Raw genomic sequence first — 21,850 nt, 5'->3', positions numbered from 1 at the left:
AATGAAGACTTAAAGGTGAAATTAAAATTAAAATCAAAGAAAAGAAAGTGAACTTTTGGAAGAGAAATAAAAGAATCATAAATGGAGATCTTTAGGAAAGAAAAATATGCTGATATGGAAATGAGCATTAACACTGATGTCATAATCACAAATTCTATATTTCATAAGCTATGAAAGACGTGGCATATCTCTGTTAATAACAATAAACAGGTTACTAATAAAATGGTCAGAAATAGCCATTTTAACCTTTTTTTTTTCCCATCCTGTGTGAACCTCCCATCTATCTCTGCCCTGATTTCATCCCAAAGCACTACTGTAAAACAGAAAAGAAAAATTACTTGGATTTTTGTTACATGGCTAAATGAAAAACAAAGTTCATTGACTCTTAATGGTGCTTCTGCATCTAAATCAGACCATTTCAAATCTATGTAATAATTTAGTATTAATTAGTTCAGGAGGATGCACACTCTTGAAGTGAGGGAATCAGAGAGTAGCACAGAAAATGGATGATGGGCAGAATTTAGGCAGCCATGCTGGAGAAAAAAACCCAGAATTTGAAAGAGGACTGATTGCTATTTGTGATCATCAGAAACAACTCTAGTGAGGTTGTGAGTTCCAAGATCAGAACAACAGGAATCAGCTTTCTGGTTAAAATAATTGGCTGGGAGGCTCAAGAAGTATCTTGTCTCCCAAAGGGTCTGTGGACAGAGCTGCACAATGAGGTGGTTCTGTAAGTTAAGCAGGGTGTTACGTTCTTCGAAACGTCATATATTTGTTGCCATGGGTGTCAGGGAGACCAACAGCTCCTGCCCTCAGGCAGAGGGTTCTGTGCTTGAGCTATCTATTAATGCATCAATAAGAGAGAGACAAAGAAACGGGAACTTCTGAAAAAAAAAAATCTTGGGGGATGATTGAAGATAAAGAATTAAAAGAAAAAAAAAGAACACATACTGAGCCATGGAGATGGGGGGAATTCACATTACTCCATTACAATCACTGGAGATGGGTGGCCCTTCCTCAGAATTACTGCAATTATTAATTTACTTTTCAATTATTAAATTAGCTATTAAATTTATTACTAAAGTCTGTCTGTTGAGTGCCAGCTCTGCAGTGCTTTTTAGGGGTCCTCCTCCCTCTGCTGATGCCTGGGGCTACTGGAGAGGCCTGGTGGCTAAAGCAGCAAGGTGGTTCAATCTCTCCACTTTCCAACATTAGATTTCAAGTGAATCTTCAGTCAGCTGAAGGTTGGATTGTTTAACAGCTGGCCAGCTGGCTTTAAAAGGGGTGTTCAAAGTGCTGGAAAAGCTTCTGAAAAAGTTTTAAATATGACTTATAAATAAAACTACATGAAAGACACAGCATTGTGCCTTGGACCCTAGCAGGGATTACCCCCATACCAATGGCTTGGAACAGATATCTTGGGGCTGAAACACTTAATTTCTGACATCCACTTTTACAATACAGGCTCATATTAAAATCAGTCCATGGCATGGCATGAGACTCCACTTAGGTGAAGAATCAAAACACACACCCCTAACTGTGAGAAACTCTGCTCACAAAGAACTACTTTCCCCCAGGATTAGTGAGCAGTGGAATGCAAACATGTCTTTCTAAAGAAAACAAAACACAAACCCTTTAGATATTTTCTCCTCCAACCTCTGAAAGAGAAGAAAGGGTGGAAGATGAGGGGCTTAGCTTCAGGAAATTGGGGAATCTAAAGGTTTAAAGAAACCAACTGCCTTCATTTCACGCAAAGCACAGTAACGCTCAGCAGAGCACTTGAGTGAAATGCTTCTCGTTCATGTCCATTTATTAAATTAGTGAGAGTCAAACACACAGTCACATTAAATACAGACTCCTATATGTTAAATGCATTGAAAAAAAGCTTAAAAGCCTTAAGCTTTTACTGAATCTGGGCAAGTTTGTGTGATTGTATTATTTCTGTAGCAAAGGTAATGTCAAAATTTTCTAGGAATATGAGAAATCTCTTATAGATAGATAGCTTTTATATCGCCTATATTAATAATAATTGGAAAATGCACATGTGAAACTGTTTCTTTTTGATCTGTTCATGTTGCCAAATTGTATTAAAGATAAGCAATTCAACCATCCTGTCCAAAGAACAGGCAAACAATGGGGAGCATCTGGGTTGTGAGGCAGAAGGCACACCAAGTCAACATGATGAGGGGGAAAAGAGATTCTGGGTACTTGTTGGTAGGAGAATGCAGCAGCAAGTCAGGTAGAAAGTGATAAAAAATAAAATCCTAATCCTGCATTTCTCTTCAAATAGGCTCCATGCTTTCAATCTAGTAATTTCACCAATGGCAGATTGGAGATGTGCATAGGAAAACTAGACTCTGCTTATTTGTAAAGCTCATTATGGCTTTATGTGTTAACATTTTATTTTTAAAGCCATTATTTAATTCCCTGCCATTGAGCAGAGATATCATAAGTAATCATGAGCTGAAGTCCTGATGCTGCTGAAATCAGTATGCATGTTGCTTTTGACTTTTGCAAGTCAGGACTGCACTCTTTTTCTAAGGAAAGCCATCAGTTACCATATAATCAACTGAAATACACAGCGAAGAGCACTATTATTTTCTTACCGAGAGGTGGTCCATGTGTTATAAGAATATCTATGCCATCTGGAATAAGGTTCCATTTCTCTAGTAGTGCTTGGCCTCGTGGAAGATTAAAGCCCCAGCCATAAAACCAAGGTTGCCTGCCAAGAGAGGAGAAGAATGTCTTCAGTGCTACTTCCATGTACTGGTCATCTAATTAAAATACTGAGGTTGACTCTTTACTACCATGGAATTTGAAGACACAAATAGCATTCATTTTCTTCTTTGTGTGCACAGTAATCCCCTCTTTCCATACAAGCAGTGCAGTTTAACTTGTATGGCAAACACGAGCAGTCCTCCCCGCTTTCAGTAGACAGCATAGAGTAAAATATTCACAGTATTGCTGCAACTATTTGCAAGCCCTGGATACCAAGATCTCCATGTGTGGACTCTCACAACATTTAGAACAGCTGTCCCAGACACCTCCACGTGATTTATATTTCACATTGGCTCCCAGCACGTTTGGCCCTTAGCCTATGACCAGCTGGGCAAGGACAGACCCTGGCACCATGACAGATCCTGCTCCAAAGTCAGAGAATTCATCTCTGCTGCTGTATTTCCCTAATTGGATACATCCCATCAGAACAAGAATGCTGCTGCTTCTCTTACACACAAATTTCTTCTGTCCTCTGGTGTGTTGACTTGCTTTTAAGTAAGACTTTCCATATTCAGGATTCCTTATCAGACAGGCATTTACATTTTTTAAAACGTATTCATGGAGCAGCTCATCATGGAGCAGCGGGACTGTAACACTGCCAGTCAGAACATAATTTATCTGTATCTTGCTATCGCATTGATTAAAAAACTATATTTCACAGCAGTTATATCACAGTGTTAAATTATGTTTTGCTGACTAGGCTCCAATTCTAGGTCATAAAATTGAGGCTGGAAGTTTCAATAATTTCTTGACTGACATCCTGTGGCCATACCCATATTTGAAGAGCAATGAACAAAAAGGTTTTTCTTGCACAGACAACAAGAGGCTCAACTACTGATGACTGAAAGGCTTTCTTTCTCATCCCCTGCCTCTTCATCACATGCCCTGGATAACCAGGGTCTTGAGAAACAGGTGACCCAGGGGAAAAAAAAGGTGAAACTTTGAACATCTGCTTTTGGGACCAGAAATATATATCCCAGCCTCCAGAAGCTGTGATGAGGGAGGTGAAGAAGGTGTGTGAAGGAGAGATGCCAACAGTACAAGCAGTGAAGCACAAATCTTATTCTGAGTAACATTGCTCAGGCCAAGGCAGCTGGCTAAGAAAAAGACACATCCCTACATCAGGCCACAAACACACTTTTCTGGTTACATGTTCGGCATTCCAAGCAGCCTTTTCTCACCTTCCTCCTGCCAGGGTCTAGAAGGAAGCTCAGGGGAGACCTTATCTGTCCAAAGAATCCAGAGAGGAGGTTTTAGAAAGGTGGTGATTTGGTCTCTTCTCTCAGGTAATAATAAATAGAAGAAGAGGAAATGGCCTAAAGTTGCACCAGGGGAGGTTTAGATTCGATATTGGGAAAAATTCTTCACTGATAGGTCAAGTGTCTAAGTCACCATGTCTGGAAGCATTTAAAAGATGATGTGGCACTTGCAGACATGGATTAATGGCATCAGGTTCATGGCTGGACTCGATCATCTCAGAGGTCTTTTCCTAAACAATTATGGGATTCTCCTGACTGGCTCATTGTGCAGCAAGGTACCAGCAATGTTACCATGTGACATTGCCACACAGCAACCACACAAATTCTGTGGAGCTGGATCTACCCCTCCTTACATTCAGCTCACCACTGAGATAAGGAAATTATTTTTACCACACAGGAATACCTCAAAAATAAAAAACCTGAAGTTTGTGAGGTGCTTGGATATTACAAAAGTAGGAGGCTTCATAAAAATATACAGTGGTTGGCTTTTTCTAAACTCTTCATCCTTTCCTGCCTTGGGATTGCCTTCCACACTTAACATGCCACGTATTATTCTTCACCAAGATGAAAATATACAATTGTTGGGCAAATTGTCCATAAGCCCAGGGCACATTTTCCAGAAGCAAGATCTCACTGTCAAAATATTTGCAAGGGCAAATAGGTGGCAAAGAAGTGTCACCACAGTAACTTATGTGTTTTAAGTCACTGACAGTTTCAATGGATATGCCTGGGGTAGACAGGGACAAGACTGTGCCCGGGTCCCTGATGGGAAGCGAGGGGAGGCACCATCCCACAGGTGTGCCAGACACAGAAAAGAAACTAAGGGGGAAGACCAGTGTTTGCCCAAAAAGCACAGGTCAAAAACTCACAGAATAATTATTTCAAGACTATAATGAAGCATTTTTCAAGAGAAATAATCACGACTGCCATAGGTCTCACCAGAAGTCAGCTCAATCCTGCTGAAATCCAGACAGCCACAAACCACATAGGCAGCTGTGAGAGCCTCTGCCTGCCTCTACCAGGGCTGGACTACACATGGCCACTTTCTAAAATATCCCATTTCCCCTTATGAATAGGCATGACCTGCTTATTAAGACAAGAAGCACTTTCCCCCGTCCCTCCTTCCTCCCTCCCTCCCTCGCTCCCTTTGTGGTGACTGTAGCAAGGCTGGTAAGTTATGCATGCTGGAGCTGTTCTTTTGTGAAGGGGAGATGTTAGAACTTGTGTGATTTGCCATTATGCTGTCTTTTTTGACAATCCTGAGATGGAAGGAAATGTCTGGAATATTTCTGGAAAAAAAAAAAAAAAAAAAAAAAAAGAAAAAAATATCCTAGGTCCAAGAAAGGATTCAGCAGAGAATGTTGGCATGCTTTTCATTGGAGAGAAGAAAGACAAATCACACACTTCAGTCCCCCCACCCCCAAAGCAAAAACTATCTTTATAAGCATATAGGGATTTTATAAATCCCCAAGCCCCTTCTTCTGAAAATTTTTTACAAAACAGCTATCAAAGTTTCTGAGTAGGAAAAAAGCCTACTTCTCTAACACTCACTAACAAGACCTGGATATCATGCAAAGGCAAATTTGTCTAAAATTTGCATTTATGATAGAACCTGAAAACAAAGTTAAATCCTTTATATCGAGTACTGAGTTTCTGTATTCCCAGTTAGTGCTTACTCAGGAAAAGTGTAATTATTTTTATAATGTATTTTTCAATAATATTACATTTGACAAGGAAGATATTGTCATGTATGTTCTACAAGAGAAAAATCTACTATCACCAGAAAAAAAAAGAAACCAACCCAAGAAAAATTTATTTGGCAATTAAAGACATACATCATTAATGTATTTCACCTTTGAAGTGAAGCACTCATCTGTAGAAATGTACTTTGATTTAGGTCTTACCTTTTCCAAGCGAACAGTTTGACTGTCTCCAGCACTCTACTGAAATTCAACTGGTTTATTATTTTGATAAGAATAATGATTGTCTACATGTAAGATTCAAGGGGGAAAATATATCAGAGATGAATTTGTTTACAGCAAAATTAACCTTATGTTTAAAACATTTGAACAAGTTTTGCAGGCCAAATAATCTGCCACACAAAAAGGGCTGAATTATCAGAGTTTGTGCTAGAATCGGATGTTGCTTCATGTACTGAATTTCTGTCTTTCTGTTCTAAAGTAACCATTGGAATAATTTTCTTACAGAATGATAGTTGCTATGACAACCATAGCAAATTTTCCTTTTCTGAAACAGATGTCTCATTTAGTTGAAAATTAGAATGTGAAAAACCCATGGGAAAAATTAATTCAAACTTTAACAGAACACTGACTACAATGTAATCTCTTATAGGTTAACCCCTTAACATCTTTCTGCACTCCCATAGTAACCTTCTCATAAATTCTAATTAAACCAGTTTAACCTCCTAGAAATGACCTTCTTAGTTATCATTAGCACTTTAGTTGTCTTTGAAAGGATCATTTCTGTTATAATAGTAACAGAAAAAAGTCATACTAAAAAAATAATGGTCAAACATATTACCACCCTAATTATTTATTAGGTTTTTTTTTCTTTTATTCTGCTACTACGGGAAAGCACTAACATGCAGTCCAAGAATTCTTTTGTCATTTAAATGGAGCTTTACTTAGTTTTACATGTGATCTACTGCAAAAGGTGGGGACGCACCACACATATCTGACCTGCCCTTTATGTGAAAACTAAAGGTTTTTCATTTTCAAACCAGTAGTGACCATCTGAATCTGACAGGCAGCCCTACAAACAAGGGACACTTGACTGGGGAGAACTATCAATGCACATGGATTTTTCTATTACAAGCAATGAAAGACTGAAATTTGATTCTTCTTTTCCTTGATTCAATTTAAACCTTTTAACTCAAAGAATGGCTTCCTTCCTTTCCAGCTCAAGGGGACTCCTCACAGTACCTGGACAACCCTGCAAATAAACAGGGCAGGAAACCAGTGGCACTCTCAGAAACATCCCCCCCTTGGCACTGCCTGCAGGGCTGGGAGGTGTCAGCTTAGCACAAGAGCTGCAAGATTTACTGCAGCAGCTGCCTTTAGGCTGCCCAGCTGAGTAACACAAATCTTGCCACCAGTAGGCACCAATTACCCTCTTTGACTTCAATGGGAAAGCCCAGGAGCCACAGGGAGCTATGGGTGGTTTGACTGAACAGCAGTGGTGTTTCAATGGGATTGGTGGCAGCATCTTGCAAACACCGTGGTAGCAAAAAGTGCAGAACTGAAACACGTTGTACCTCCTAATTTCTATTTTTTCCTATAAAAATATTTTATTTTTCTGCAGCTGAAAGGCAAGTTCTCTCACTAGAATTCCTTTGCTTACCAAATAAATTTCAAAGGTTCACAAACACATGCAACTTGCTCCAGTCTTTTCTCCACAACAGTTGTCATTTTTCTCCTACAGGAAAATAAACAGATATTGGTTGGTGACTGTCAAGAAGCTCAGTGGGAAAAGAATGGACCAAATCACCTTTCTCAATCCTGCTCCTCTTCCTGAAAGAAGCAAATATTCCATATTTCTAAGACTGGACTGAAAGCCATATTGGCACAAGTGACTGGTTAAAGGCCACGGAGTATGAAAAGCAGATTCCACAGTGGCAAACACAAGCAAAACATCAACACATCCTGATTCCCAGCCCAAGAAAACTCCCTGTTGGACATTTAAGTCTAATTTTTCCTGGTCTTGATATCCTCTTACTATCATAACTAGCTACAGTCCTGTGAACATGGGTGTACAGCACTATACACACTGCTTACCTTACCTGGTATGCAAGTTCTTCAGGTGTTAATATTTTTACATTCCCCACCACTGCATAAGCTGAATTTAACCAATCACTGCATTTGTCTTTTTAGCCTTTCCTCAGTAAGTAATTAACTATGTTACTGAGCATTTATATTATTTTTAACTCTACTTTCTCTCCAAGTAAGCATTCGCAAAAGTTCTTATTTTTGGGTTTTTTTGGTATTGGCCATTTCGTCTAAAGTAGTTATGAAATAACACAGACCTTTTTATCTTTTCTTCCTTGCATGCAAAAGGGCCATCCAAAGCAGGAAGGGAAAGGACAAAAGCAGCTATCAGGTCATTGGTGCTAAGAATGACTGGCAGGGCACTGTTTGTTTATAGGCTTTGAAATTTCATTCAGCACCTGGGCATCTGAGCCAAACATAACTGAGATCTAAGGAAAAACATGTTTCAGAAATCTTCAGGAGCATGAGAAGATTTATATTATGAGTAACTTCCATGTAAGAGATGCAAGGGTGGTGTGATTTTTAGAGAACAGCAGTGTGCAAAAAGAATTAAACTATGCAAAAAAGAAATTTAATTTTTTTCATTCTTAATATTGAAGCCAGATATTTTTTAATGAAAGGTAAGGCCTAGTACTTATAACTAATAAATGGAAATGATGCAACTCAGATCTTCTACTGGCCATAACACACAACTCTGCTTCCATGGGGAAGTTTGCCTTACTTGCTTTGCATCCAAGGTTGTCATTCTTGAAACTCTGAATCAAATTAAATTATTGTTTTCACAAAAGGAAAGAAGGATAAAAATCTGAGTATGGTCCTTTGTCAGTAATTATTTCTCTTGCAATTCGAGTTACACATGAAATCATTCATCTTTTGTTTAGTAAAGGATTTCATACAGCTCTGACTGCAAAAAAGAATGAGCTATGACTAATAGGAACTGATCATTTCTAAATATTAATCTGTTATAAAACATTGAAAAATAAAATTAAATCTACTTTATCTTCATAATAAGAAAACAAGAAGGTAACAGGTAAGGAGGGAAATTAATGAAAGACTGAATTTAAAATATGCCAGTACCAAATGCAGATAGTTTATCTCATTCTTCTGGAAGGCAAATAATTATACGCCATCTGATATTTTTTAAAAATAATAAAGCAAACAAAGGTAGAAGCTAATTCGGAATAGTCAAAAGATTCAATGCTGAAAGTGCAGATGTAGAACTCTACAGATTTTCAGAACAGTCTTAGGGATTTAATGCAGAGATAAGTTCTTGAATTCCTGATGTCTCAGAGCCTGTTCCTCCAGTCTCTTGAATTCTCAGGATGTAAAGCTACAGATACAGCCAGGTTATCCAGCCCATATTTGAGATACTGATAGCTGGCAGTAACAGAAAGAAGGGTTAGGAGAGGAGTCAGCAGCCCCTCTGTTATTAGTACAGTCACCATCTCATTTAAATGTAAAATCTACCAAGAAGGGGCCAGCCCAGAAGGAAAAAAAATTTGAGGCCCATCTATGCATGACATCTTTATGGTTATTCACTGTCAGATGCCCATACAGTTAAGAAAAATAATGTTCTTCCACACTTCCAGCTAGCTGGTGTTTGTTGTAGTCCCCTAAGACACTGCAGGTGTTGGCCACCTGAGGAGAGGGAATGCCCCTTTTAGGGGCTCTCCCAGATGAAACATGAGTAAAATATGTAGGATATGTAATAGGTGCCTTGAGAAACAATAAAAAAGGCTCTCACAGTAGCCACTGAATTGCTGAGCCCCCCAGTTACAGTTGGGCCCAAGAGTTACTCCATTTAGTAATTCACCACGTTTACATTCTTGTCTCAAAACACCAGGAGTGATCACGCCATATGGACTATCTGCCAGTTCTTCTCTGATTTCCCTCCCTTTTTATTTTTTTTATCTTCTTTTACTTAGAAAATTCAAATTTTGATTTAAACAAGCATGAAAACTCTTCCAAAACGAATAAATTAATGCAACGTGTGCATATATGCATGAAGTGCATTATTATTAATGTTTCCAATCTAGCAACAGATGAACTTACTTCTTGTTTAAAAAAGCACATACTCATACTTCATATGCCATGTGTCTACTTGAAGTAAATAAAATCCAAGCAATCCTAAATTGCATGTTTACATTTTTCCACAGTCCTAAATTCACTCCACAGTGCAGTGGTAGAAACAAACTGCTGCAATATAGCTTTCTATACCAAAATGAACATGTTTAACAGCTATCCTTCAGCTATCTAGGAATCTGAGACACCTTAAAATGTACTTATCTGATGTAGCTTACACAATTAGAAATATTTGACATGCACAGGTGCAACCCTGTGTTGTAATATTCAGAGAGATTTGTCTGAACTCAGGGAAAAAAAAAAAAGGAATTTAGGACCTCCTGAAGAAGGACAAGAAACTCAAGAGGACTACAAGGATGTTGTGGGTTATGCAGGGAAAAAAGAGAAAGGCCAATTCCCAGATAGAGCCTAATATGCCTATTGATGTAAAAGACAGTAAAAAAAAAAAAAAAAAAAACAAAACAAACAAACAAAAAAAAAATCAGCAACAAAAGGATGGCCAAGGAGAATCTCCATCTTTTATTGGATGCAGGGGGAAACATGGTGACAAGAATTGAGGAAAAGCCTGAGGTACTCAGTACTTTCTCTGCCTCACTCTTTAACAGCCAGACTGGTTGTTCCCATTGTACCGAGCCCCTGAGCTGGAAGACAGGGACAGGGAGCAGAATGGAACCCCATAATCCAGGGGGAAAGAGTCAGTGACTGCTTCAGCACTGAGACACACCCAAGTCAGCAGGGATGGATGGGATCCACCCAAGAGCTGAGTGTCTTCACATGCAGGACAACCAGCCCCAGCCAAGGCAGGTTTGAGGCAGGCAGCTCCTGCTTGCCCCACTCGAGCTCCATCTGTGACAGGGTGGCCCCCTCAGCCGGTGAAGGAAAGACCGTGGATGTGTTTCCCTGGTCTTTAGAAAGCCTTTGACACTGTGTCCCACACTTCTTCTGGGGACACCAGCTGCTGACAACCTGGGTGGGCCCTGCTTCACTGGCTGTAAAACTGGGCTGCTGGGGAATGGAGCCACAGCCAGGTGGGGCCGGCATCAGTGGGGTCACCAGGGCTGAGCACTGGGGCCAGTCCTGTTTCATGTCTTTATTGATGATCTGGACAAGGGGATTGAGGGCACACCCAGTCAGTTCATGGACAGCACCCAGCGGGTGGGACTGTGGATCTGCTGGAGGGCAGGAAGGCTCTGCAGAGGGATCTGGACAGGCTGGATCCATGGGCCCAGGCCAGCGCTCTGAGGGTCAACATGGCCTAGGGCCCAGTCCTGCCTTAGCTCACACCAACCCCCTGCAGCTCCAGGCTGGGCAGAGGGGCTGGAAAGCTGGGAAAGGCCCTGGGGGCGCTGGGGACAGCAGCTGGACAGGAGCCAGGTGTGCCCAGCAGGGCAGGAGGCCAATGGCACCTGGGCTGTGCCAGCCATGATGTGGCAGCAGGACCAGGGCAGTGACTGTCCCCTGTGCTGGCACTGCTGGGGCCACACCTCAGATCCTGGGGCACTTCTGGGAACCTCAGGACAAGAAAGACATGTAGGGGCTGGAGCGTGTCCAGAGAAGGGAATGGAGCTGGGGAAGGGGCTGGAGCACCAGGAGGGGCTGAGGGAGCTGGGGGGGGGGGCTCAGCCTTGAGAAAAGGAGGCTCACGGGGGATCTTCTGTCTCTGCACAACTTCCTGACAGAAGGGGACAGGACAGTTGGGGGGGGGGGGGGGGGGGGGTTGGGCTCTGCCCCCAGGGAACAGGGACAGGACAAGAGGAAATGGACTTAAGCTGTGCCAGGGGAGGGTCAGGTTGGACATCAGGAGGAATTTTGTCATGGAAAGGGTGCTCAGGCATTGGAGAGGGGCTGCCTAGGGAGGTGGTTGAGTCACCAGCCCTGGAGGGTCAGAAGATGAGATCTTCTGGGATCTTAGGGACAGTGTTTAGTGTTGGCCCTGGCAGTGCTTGTTTTATGTTTGGACTTGATCTTAGAGGCCTTTCCCAACCTCAACAATTCTATGATTGCTTCCAATTTTCTCTACTTTCTTAGAGGTGAAGAACAATCCTCATTTTAATTCATTTTGAACAATGCTAATTTATTAAATGAAATAATTTATGAACAGCAATTCCAAAGGAAGTGTTCTGATGTTAAAGCAATTTCACAAGTGGTAAATTACTTTTCCCCTTAAAATTCTGTCAGGGAAAAAAGAAAGAACTCAGACAGCTTTGTTTACAATTCATTCCTGTGCCAGTGGCTCTATTTACAGTTCTTCATGTAGAGCCACCATTCCCTTCTTGAAGTAGTAACACCTTTACTGTGTCAAAACCTGGCAAAAATGCACACATACCAGCTACAACAGAGTAGGGAGGCTGATTCTCACCAGGTGTAAATGGCTCAAAAGCTGGTGGAGCACTGCCAGCTACTCCAGCTGAGAATCAGCTCCACACAGACCCACTCCAAACTAGCTGGCTATTTGTGTTTCTCTTGGAATATTGCCAAAGGCCTCATCACAGTGCCCAACTGTGTTTACATCTTTGAAACATCCTGAAATTGCTGCTGTCTGGGACTACAGCTCAGACTACAGATAGAGCTGGTAGTCCTTTTGTTCAAGGAGAAAAAAAAAAAGGGGGGGGGGGGGGGGGAAGCAGCAAAACAACCACCAAAAAAGGCACTTTAAAATCAGCTCCGTCTCATAAAATTAAACTTTCAAGCAAATGTGAAAAATAAAGAGAAAACTGCTGTAGGGGATAGCAATTTCAGTCTTGTGGTTTATGAACTGCGGGAAAGTGAAGCCAATTCCCCACAGTGAGATTACAGGTCTCCTCATCTACAGGTCTTAAATTAAAAACCAGCTGAATCCAAAGTGAGCTAGTTTACTGGATCAGAAGATTCAATTATTTCTGCTAAGTAACTGAATGTGAATTACTTCCTTTTAATAATATACAACTAATAATTACTGCCCAAGAAAGGACTTTTTCCTACCAAGCTAATTAAACTAAAGCAATATATTTTTCAACTGCTCTCAAATTTAACTAAAGTGAGGAACATCGAAATGCAAGTGCAAATCTCCACTCACATGAAGAAATCCAAAGCCACACAAAGTATTCAGACATTACAAGAAATAGGATTTGCCCAATATTGTTATGTTGAAATCAACACAATTTCTGGTCTATATTCAGCATATATGCACGTGTGTGTCCTGCACACTTGTACAGACAAGGTGGAAGAGCTCTACTGCAAAGTGCATGCAAAGCACTTTTGGCTTCATTAACTGCTTAAACTCCCCCTGCAAGAGGTCACAGTGAAATTTGTTAAGGAACTGATCCATATCCCTAATACACAACATGCAAGAGGTGTCTAAAGTACTGATTTTCCTCTGTTGTGATGCTCTGGGATTGAACTGTTCCAGACTCCTCAGCCCCAGGCAATGCTGAGAAGAAATTTTATTTGAGAGAAAATATTTTCTGGAATGTTCATCAACAAGAAAATAAAAAAAAAAAAGCTATATTCTTAACTGCTGTGACTCAGGAATACCTAATAACTAAAATTTATTGCATTGGTTTGACTGTGATGGTATTAATGGACTACAATAAGTGTAGTTCAGTCTACATTTTCATTTGTTCACATACCTATTGCAGAGTTTATATAGTTAATAACAACTATGCTCGTTCAACATGATATAGAAAATTCACTTGGAGTTAGCAAATTTTAATTTTCTTCCATGCACTTTTTTGAGAAATGTTAACAATTCTTGCTAATTCATTTCAGTCACTTAATTTATATGGAAGCATTCATTAAAAAGACCTCTCCTGAATTCAGTATGATTGCTCACACAAGCAATAGCACTTGTACACTCAGAGCCTGCTGAATGACATTCACATCTCCTATATTTTCAAGTCATGCAGAAAATGATATGCTTTCCAAGACAAATTTATCACATCAAATGCACCAATTTAAGTGCTTTTTTTTTTTTTTTTTTTTTTTTAACAAAAGGAAAAATAAGGAGAAAAATAATCTAGTGATTCATTCCTGATGCTAAAACAGCCAGAATGTTAAATCTCACTTTCTGCCACTGGAAGACCTTTCACACTCCAGAAGTTCAGTATCGTTCAGTTCTCCACACCACCTTCCCTGAACAGCTGAGCTTAACAGATCAAAATATTTTTTCAGGAAAAACCATGCTTATGATCTTCCATATGCTGCAGACTAAACTACAAATGCATTGTGGCTTTAAGTAGTTTTAGAAGCACCACTTCCAAAATGAAAAATGGCTTCTTGTAAGTATGAAAGAGGAAAAAAATATATCCCTCCAGCATTCTGTTAAAATACAATTAAACCTATATCTATGTGTCTCAGATTGATAATATATTTTAACAGGATGATGAACTTTTCTTTCTCTCTTCTGAACATGTTGCTATTTCTTACACATCTGTCATGTCTTACCTAGCTTATACTGAATGCCTGAAATAAAATATCTTCAGCAATCTCACCACAGTAAAACAGCCACATCAGGTAGGCTTAGATGCCAAACTTCTCTCAAAAATTTCTGAAACCTGAGATGCCTCATTTCTAAATAGTGAGTAGAGTCTACTATTCCCACTGACTACATTCATTTTTTTCAAGAACCACGTCAGGTTTACCTAAATTACTCACTTCTGTTGCCTGCCTCAAAGTCACTAAAACAACTCCAAATAGTTCCCAATTTTAACAATCAGGAAACATCTACCACTTCTAAAACATATTTCTGAGCAGGCAAAACCCAGCAGTCTATAATTCATCCACATCCAGGATTTCTGCATCTGTCCAAACAAAACTGTAGCACAGACATGCAAACAAGCCACCTGCTCAGAAATCTACTTAATCTGAAGTTTGGAAGAGTTTCAGAGGGAATTTTCCTCAAGAAACAGTACAGAAGCAAGTGCATTTCAGTTATGTGTATTTTCATCTTTTGACCAAGTGAGGGTGCAGCATGAAAAGAACATAAAAGGATCAGGTATTTTACTAAGAAAAACATCTAGTATGGTTTTGTCCAGTAATAAGAAATTTTATTCCCTATATATTTTTGTAATGTGGAGGATGCTAAATAGGTTTTTTGATTTGAAAGGGGACATAAGAACTAAGAATTGGAATGGTCACTTTGAGGCAGAAGTTCTTACTCTCTGTGAATTCTGGGGCGTGAAACCCACAGTGCAACACCTTGAGCTGCTGCTGCTGTTCTATATGGAAGCCACACTCCCAGCTTGGGAGGTTTATTATGTTAAATGAAGTCAATATTTTATTTTAATACAGTTTCATTTTAATTGATATTCACCTCAATGACTAAAAATTTGTACAAGGTCCCAGAAAGTAAACATTAGGTGATTCATCACTGGCAAAATGAAAGTGTGTACCTCTCATGAAATGAATCTATAAATCTTCGCTGATGGAAACTGAGTTCAGTGAGGAATGAAAGAGCTGTTCTTGAAAAGATGGAGGAAGAAGGCACTGAAATGGAGACCTAGGCCTGGAGTCTGCATGGAACCAAAATAAGGTTGCCTCAGTTTGGCTCTTTGAATGCTTTTTGAAACAGTTTTGATTACACATGGAAGTTACCAGCCTTTCTATGCAAAGTGCACATGCATACGTGCACACACACACAGAAGGAAGAGAACATTTGACAAGGAGTCAAATAACAAAGTCACCTACTCTGTGGTAAAACACAAATCAGACAAGAAGATAACAACTGAGACAAGAGTTACACACCTATGGCTAAGCATGACCACACTGGATGCACAACTTAAGTAAAGACACTTGGCTGGAATAGTCCAGACAACTGCAGTGGACCAAGAAAGGGACAACAGGTTGGCACCAATTTCCAGCTCTCCAGCCAAAGGGGAATGATGATTTGGAGAATAAGGCCCCTGTCGAGGCTGCTTTGGACTGATACTCACTAATGCAACCTACATGTTGATGTCCTTTAGACTGGAAGGAATTCATCCGTCTTCTCTGACGAAGCCAGAGCTCACAGGATGGGCCTCACCCAGTTTGCTAAACTCAATAAAAACAAGGTTTGAACAGAAAGAAACTGCTCCCCACATACTTTAACTTTCTTCCCTCAGTTCCCAATTTTGGAAAAATATTGTGGCACCAAAGCTGTTGGTCCATGTGTAAACATGCCAGGCCAAATCTAATCAATGCTCCATTGGAGGGAAGCTAAAAAACCCCAGGAGTCCAGCCCAGGCATCTGTCACTGCAGGACAAATGGTCACAAATACCTTTCTATCACAAATACCTTTCTAGACTGACATTAATATTTGCTCTCACATCTTCTCTGACTGGGAAATTAAGAGTTTCTGGAGTTCAGAAGGCCTTTAAGAAAGAATGAAGGAGGAAATGAGAATACATAGACACCAGAAAAAATATTTACTTCTGCAAAAAGAAAAATGAGGTTCTGTTTCACAGGAATAGATGCCTCCAGAAAATTGAAGCCAAGTAAAAATCCACTCTAGATAATGAGTCTGGAGGCAATCTCATCCAAAAGGGCTTCTTTAAGTTATCCAGACCAATATGTCATTTAGAATAATGAAACTGTCATATGTTTGCAAGAGAGTTGTGATTGTCCCTTCCTTTCCCACATGGTGGAAAATGGAAAAAAGTGCTGAAAGAGATAAAATGCTCTCCGCCACCTTCCATGCCTGTTTGAAAGCAGGAGGACCAAAGTTTCTCCTGCAGCTGTGTGCATCTGCTTACAACTATTATGGAAAGCTAGGAAAAAGATCTCCTTCTGCTACTTGAATTTCTTTTGCACTATCAAATAAAATGCGTACTCGTATCCTGTCACTAATGCACAATCATCCACTTATTAATAGAAAGGCCACTTGTTATTTTCCACCAGATCAGAGTATACACACAGAATACTTGTCCTTTAGCAGATGCACATCTTTTCTACAAACCTCAGAGACCTGTTCTCATGTCGATACATAAATTCACAAGCAAATTTATAGGCATTTGTTTTTCCAGGGCATTTCTGAATAACAACTGCAAAAGGATTAATATACAGTGGACTCATTCAGCAAGCACAGCACTGAATGCATCAGGTCTTTTTGTGCAAATACAGCGTGCAATTGTGCAATTAAAATCTTTGGCAATTACAGAAACAAGAGTGGATGGTATAGTTTATCTTCAAGCTGTGGCTAGTACTAAAACTCTTACCTGCAAAATAGTACTGGGGGGGGGTGACGAACTACAACAGAAAGCTGAAAATCTGTAACTCAAATACTAATAAATTATTAGTATTTTTCCATGAATGATGTCATCATAGAGTTAATACCTTGTCTGATAACACAGAATACTGTCTGATGACAAAGACTTTCTGCTTCAAATCCAAATTCAAACTTCCTTTGTTATCTCAGTTTCCTGACTTCTGAACCACCTGTTGGGACCATCTACTGCTTGTAGTGAGTGTGATAACAACAGCAAACTCCCTGTTGCAAGGCCTTTGTTGATACCTGCCCATTTCAGGTGTCTGCTCACACACAGTTCTAGCTCCATAGTGGGACTGACAGAATCAAAAAAAGATGGCTCAAAAAGGACTTCTGGAGATCTCCTGTCCAACCTACCACTCACTACCTCTCACTACCACTAGATCTGGTCAGCCATGACTGTCTAGCCAAGTCTTGGAAACACCTAAGGGTGTTTTCTCTGCCACCTAGCTGGTGTTCCCGCTTACTATATTTTTTCTTCTATTACATGATTTTTTTTTTTGTTACTGAAAAATAAATTAAAACCCTCTAGAAAATGGCTTCATCCTTGGGAATTCTTAGCAGTCCCAAGTACATTATATGGAATTATTACACAGAATCATTTGAGTTATTCTATCTGACAGTTTGTCTAGCTTCCTAACAGTTCAGAACAAAAGGGGAGTTTAAAAGTACTTTTCAACTAGAAGCTTTCCATTTTACAGTAAATGTTATTGAGGAACTAAAGTCTTCTCTTTTACATTCACAGCAACTACGGCTGCTGTCTGCACAAGATTGTTCCCAAGTCTGTGAATATGTTCTGGCCATGCCCATGGCATAAACCATGCCCTGGTTTTTGCTGGGATGAAACCAGAGTGCATTTTCCTGTGACTAGTTTTTGCAAAAAAAAAAAAATATCAGGGTGTCCAGCCTTTATGCTGAAGAAGACCCAACACTTCCCAGCATCTGGGCTGTACTGAAGGAAGTGCATTAAGAGCAGTGCCAACAGGTCAGATAGTGATCCTGCCCCTCTGCCCAGCCCTGTGAGGCGCATCTGCAGAGCTGTGTCCAGCTCTGGGCTCCTCAGCACAGGAGGGACAGGGAGCTCCTGGACTGGGGCCAGCAGAGGATACAGAGACGATTTAGGGCCTGGATCATCTCTGGCAGGGAAAGGCTGAGGGAGCTGGGGCTGTCCAGCCTCAAGAGGAGCCTCAGCTGAGAGGGGCCCGCATCCCTGAGTGTCCCTGTCTGCAGAGAGGGCTCCAAGTAGGGCCCAGGCTCTGCCCTGGGGGCCCAGCAATGGCACCAGAGGAACAGGCAGGGACTGATCCCAGGAGGTTCCACCTGGGCAGGAGACAGAACTTCTTCCCTGGGCAGTGACCAAGCACTGAACAGATTGTCCAGAGTGGGTGTGGGGTCTCCTCACTGGAGATATTCCAGAACCATCTGGGCACAGTCCTGTGCTCTGTGCTCTGGGATGGCCCTGCTGGAGCAGGGAGGTGAGACCAGCTGCCCCACTGTGGTCCCTTCCAGCCTGAGCTATCCTGGGATTCTGTGAAGCACATTGCATTCCTACTGGTGCCCTGCTCATCCAGATCTGGCAGCCAGCCCCATATGCACTGTGAAAAGCATCATGCCCCTAGGCCTAACAGCTACCCATTGCATTCAGCATTGCTCTGGACACATTTAAAATCTTGGTATTCTTGAGTTTCTCATGAAACTTCTAATGTTTTCACACTTCTCCTTATCATCTATCCTGATAATCCATGGTCCAAGATATGGCTTTTGCAAGTACTAATTCCTAAGTAGCTGCTTTTGTGCATTGCAAGTGGCATTTCAAAATGGCTGCTCCCTGCTCAATGATAATACTTGTGTAATTAACAATTAAGACAGTTAAATTTTCGTTAGTGAGTAGAGGCTCGATCTGGCACTTGAATTCTTGCCCTTGGAGCCCAGGAGAGTTAGAGCATTGGTTTCTGAGACAAAACACTGTCCCATTTCTTCTGTGTGATTAAAAATAACCACTTGGTTTTAGATAATAATAGAGGACAAAATACCAAGTGCTATTAAAAGTATTTACCCACACACAAGTGGTATATATTTAAAAGACCTTAGAGGCTGGCATGTTATACACACTAATCAAGCTCTCATGGTTTAATTTGCAACTAAAACATTTCAAATATAAGTAAAATCCAATGTGTGCAGGTTACATATAAAAATGCAGATGGCTACAGGTAAAAGACACTAAGTTAATGCCGCTTGGCTTTCCCTCAGACCTTACTCCAGTGTTCTCAAAGCACTTTGCAACTACTGATCAACACATTTTATGAATGAGGGATCTTTCTAGCTTCTAATTATTTCTACAAAAGGTGATGTAAGTCAGAAGGTCAGCGCTGCAATTAGAAATGGCAAGTTTAAGTGCATATTTTCAAAACAGAAAAAGAAAATTATTTTAGGATATTAGACAAGCAACTGCATGAAATTTGAGTTTCTTATGGAGTTCTGAGACCTTAAAGAACTTTAAATTTTGAAGTCTTGACTATGTTCATAAATATTTTCTAGTGGACTAGCTTTTTAATGCTAGGTCAAAAAAAATATTCACCATGTAAAGTTCAACAAATTTCTGTATCTTTTTAGAGATTACATTACTATGATGAAGAAAGAAACTGAGATTGATTTCCCAGAGAGGCTACGACAAACCTGTCCTTTTAGGGCAAACAAAGTATAGCAGCAGAAATATCAAAGAGGAGTGGTGCTCATTAGGCACAGGAGTGTACCACAGCCTGAAATCCAGCAGCAGCTAGTCATACCCCCACACAAGAGCTGTTTGTCTTCCCAAGCTTTCTGACTGGTGGCCTGGCTGATGGGACTCTGCATCTGCTGCCCTGATAGATTGATGAAGGGCTCTAAGTGCTACTGTTGATGTTTCCACTGGACATGTCATCAATTGGCATGGAAACTTCATTCAGCATTGCTGAATAGCGAGCAAAAAAACTCAGTTTGGCTGGAAGACTCTCATCAAGACTCTCTCCCAGATGGAGAAAGCAAATATCTTCAGGAAACCTCGCAACACTCAACTTCCTGGACCATAATGGGGTGGGAGATGATTTAGCAGCATTGTAAAAGATGGAGTGTGGAAGTGTAGCTGTGACCTGGAGTTGCAGAAAAGATGGAAAACATTCTTTTTACTTGAAGGATAGATCATGGCAGATAGCTCAGGCAACTTGTACAGAGTGACATGATTTGTGAACAAAGGGAATGTGGTAGAGCTGATTTTACAGAAACATTATTTATGGGTTAGTGGCTAGACAAAAGGTTTTCTCAACAGGTTTTTGCAGATCTAATCACACACAGGAAGTTCAAGTGGTTCTCTTTGGCCTGTACATAGTGCTACTTTATAGATAGTGTTTTGTTTAATTTAATTTCTCTAGACTTCCATGAGACTTTTGGTACTTCACTGCCTGGAAAATTATTACTGACACTGGAAATATGGTGCCTGGTTATGAACATGGCAATGAAGATATGAGGTTGCCAGACATATTGTAAACAGAACATAATTACAGTATTTACAGTTGAACATCAAAATGGAAAAGATGCCAAGTGGCATTTCTCAGAAGTTAATATTGGGACTGATGCCATCTAACATCTTCCCAAATAATTTGGAAAATTAAGTAAACTGCACATTGACTGCATATATTGTACACACAAGAGGAAGATGAACTACAACACAGCATGTTGGTAGGTTGAAAAAAACCCAGAAAGATCTGGAAGTCTGAGAGGGAGAAAGAGAAGGGTGCATTTAAGAGGGAAAAACTAATCTAGACAAATGTAGAATAATAAGCTTAGACAAAATTAACAACCATCTCAAGTAACCAAATGGGAAAAAGCCAATTTTCATTAAAAAAGAAAAAAATCCAAGAGATTTCACAGTTTATTCACACTGAAAATTCACGTCTGGGTATATGCATCAGGTTTGACAACTTGTTTGCTACATTTCAGCCAGATGTGATGTTAAAAGGAAGAATAATATATTCCCTTAAAACCCTGCCTTTTAAAATACATTTTTTCTTTTTTTAAACATGTACCAAATGCTCACAAAAGATCCAATTTACAGGCGTATCAGCAGAAATAATAAACAGCAATGGGACATAAGTAAGAGACACAGAAGCAGCACATACAAGGAAGTTGGGAACTAAAGTCCATCTGCCCCGATACTGTCAAGGATTCTAAGTGTTCACTATGCAGTAGAACAAAATTCTTCAAATATTAAGCTGCCACTGAGTTGTTGACTTTAGAAGCTCAGCTAGACCTTGAGGAAAGCTATTACTTTAAAAAAGAAAGTAAGATTCTGAGGGATATGCAATAAAAGACCCTCAGAGTTGCTGAAATAAGCTCACTGAGTTAAATGACTACTGTATACACTAATGAACTTCCAATATTATCTGCAGGATGGAAATTCTCAAAAGAATGTACCCTTGCAATAAGATTAACCTGTAAATAAATAAACTCACCAAGGATAGAAAACATATTTTATGACACAAAAGTCCCCTGCATGGACTGTTAAGCAACTGCTCCTGGCTGAGAGTTTGAAGAGCATGCCATCTTTTTCCCCATCATTATTTGGTTAACCATACCCACAGTACAGTACATTATTTTGTCACAGGAATGATTCATTGCAAGAAAATATAAAAACTTTATCAAAGTGAGTGTTACTTTTCTTCCTAGCACAGCAATCCAAATACAGCTGATG

The 21,850-nt window shown here is 40.2% G+C and overlaps 1 protein-coding gene across 6 annotated transcripts in view; it reads right to left on the bottom strand.

The window, feature by feature from the left end:
* MPPED1 (metallophosphoesterase domain containing 1) overlaps positions 1–21,850 on the bottom strand; it is a 61,243-nt gene that overhangs the window by 8,016 nt on the left and 31,377 nt on the right. For all 6 annotated transcript variants that reach the window (XM_053978225.1, XM_053978224.1, XM_053978227.1 and 3 more), the window contains one exon: positions 2,607–2,722. In XM_053978225.1, coding sequence (XP_053834200.1) covers positions 2,607–2,722 — 116 coding nt within the window. The remainder of the gene's footprint in view (positions 1–2,606; positions 2,723–21,850) is intronic.

Source organism: Vidua macroura, chromosome 5 (assembly GCF_024509145.1).
Source record: "Vidua macroura isolate BioBank_ID:100142 chromosome 5, ASM2450914v1, whole genome shotgun sequence".
Lineage (NCBI taxonomy): Eukaryota > Metazoa > Chordata > Aves > Passeriformes > Viduidae > Vidua > Vidua macroura.
The sequence above is the reverse complement of the archived record's forward strand: the minus strand, read 5'-3'. Positions and strand labels throughout refer to the sequence as shown.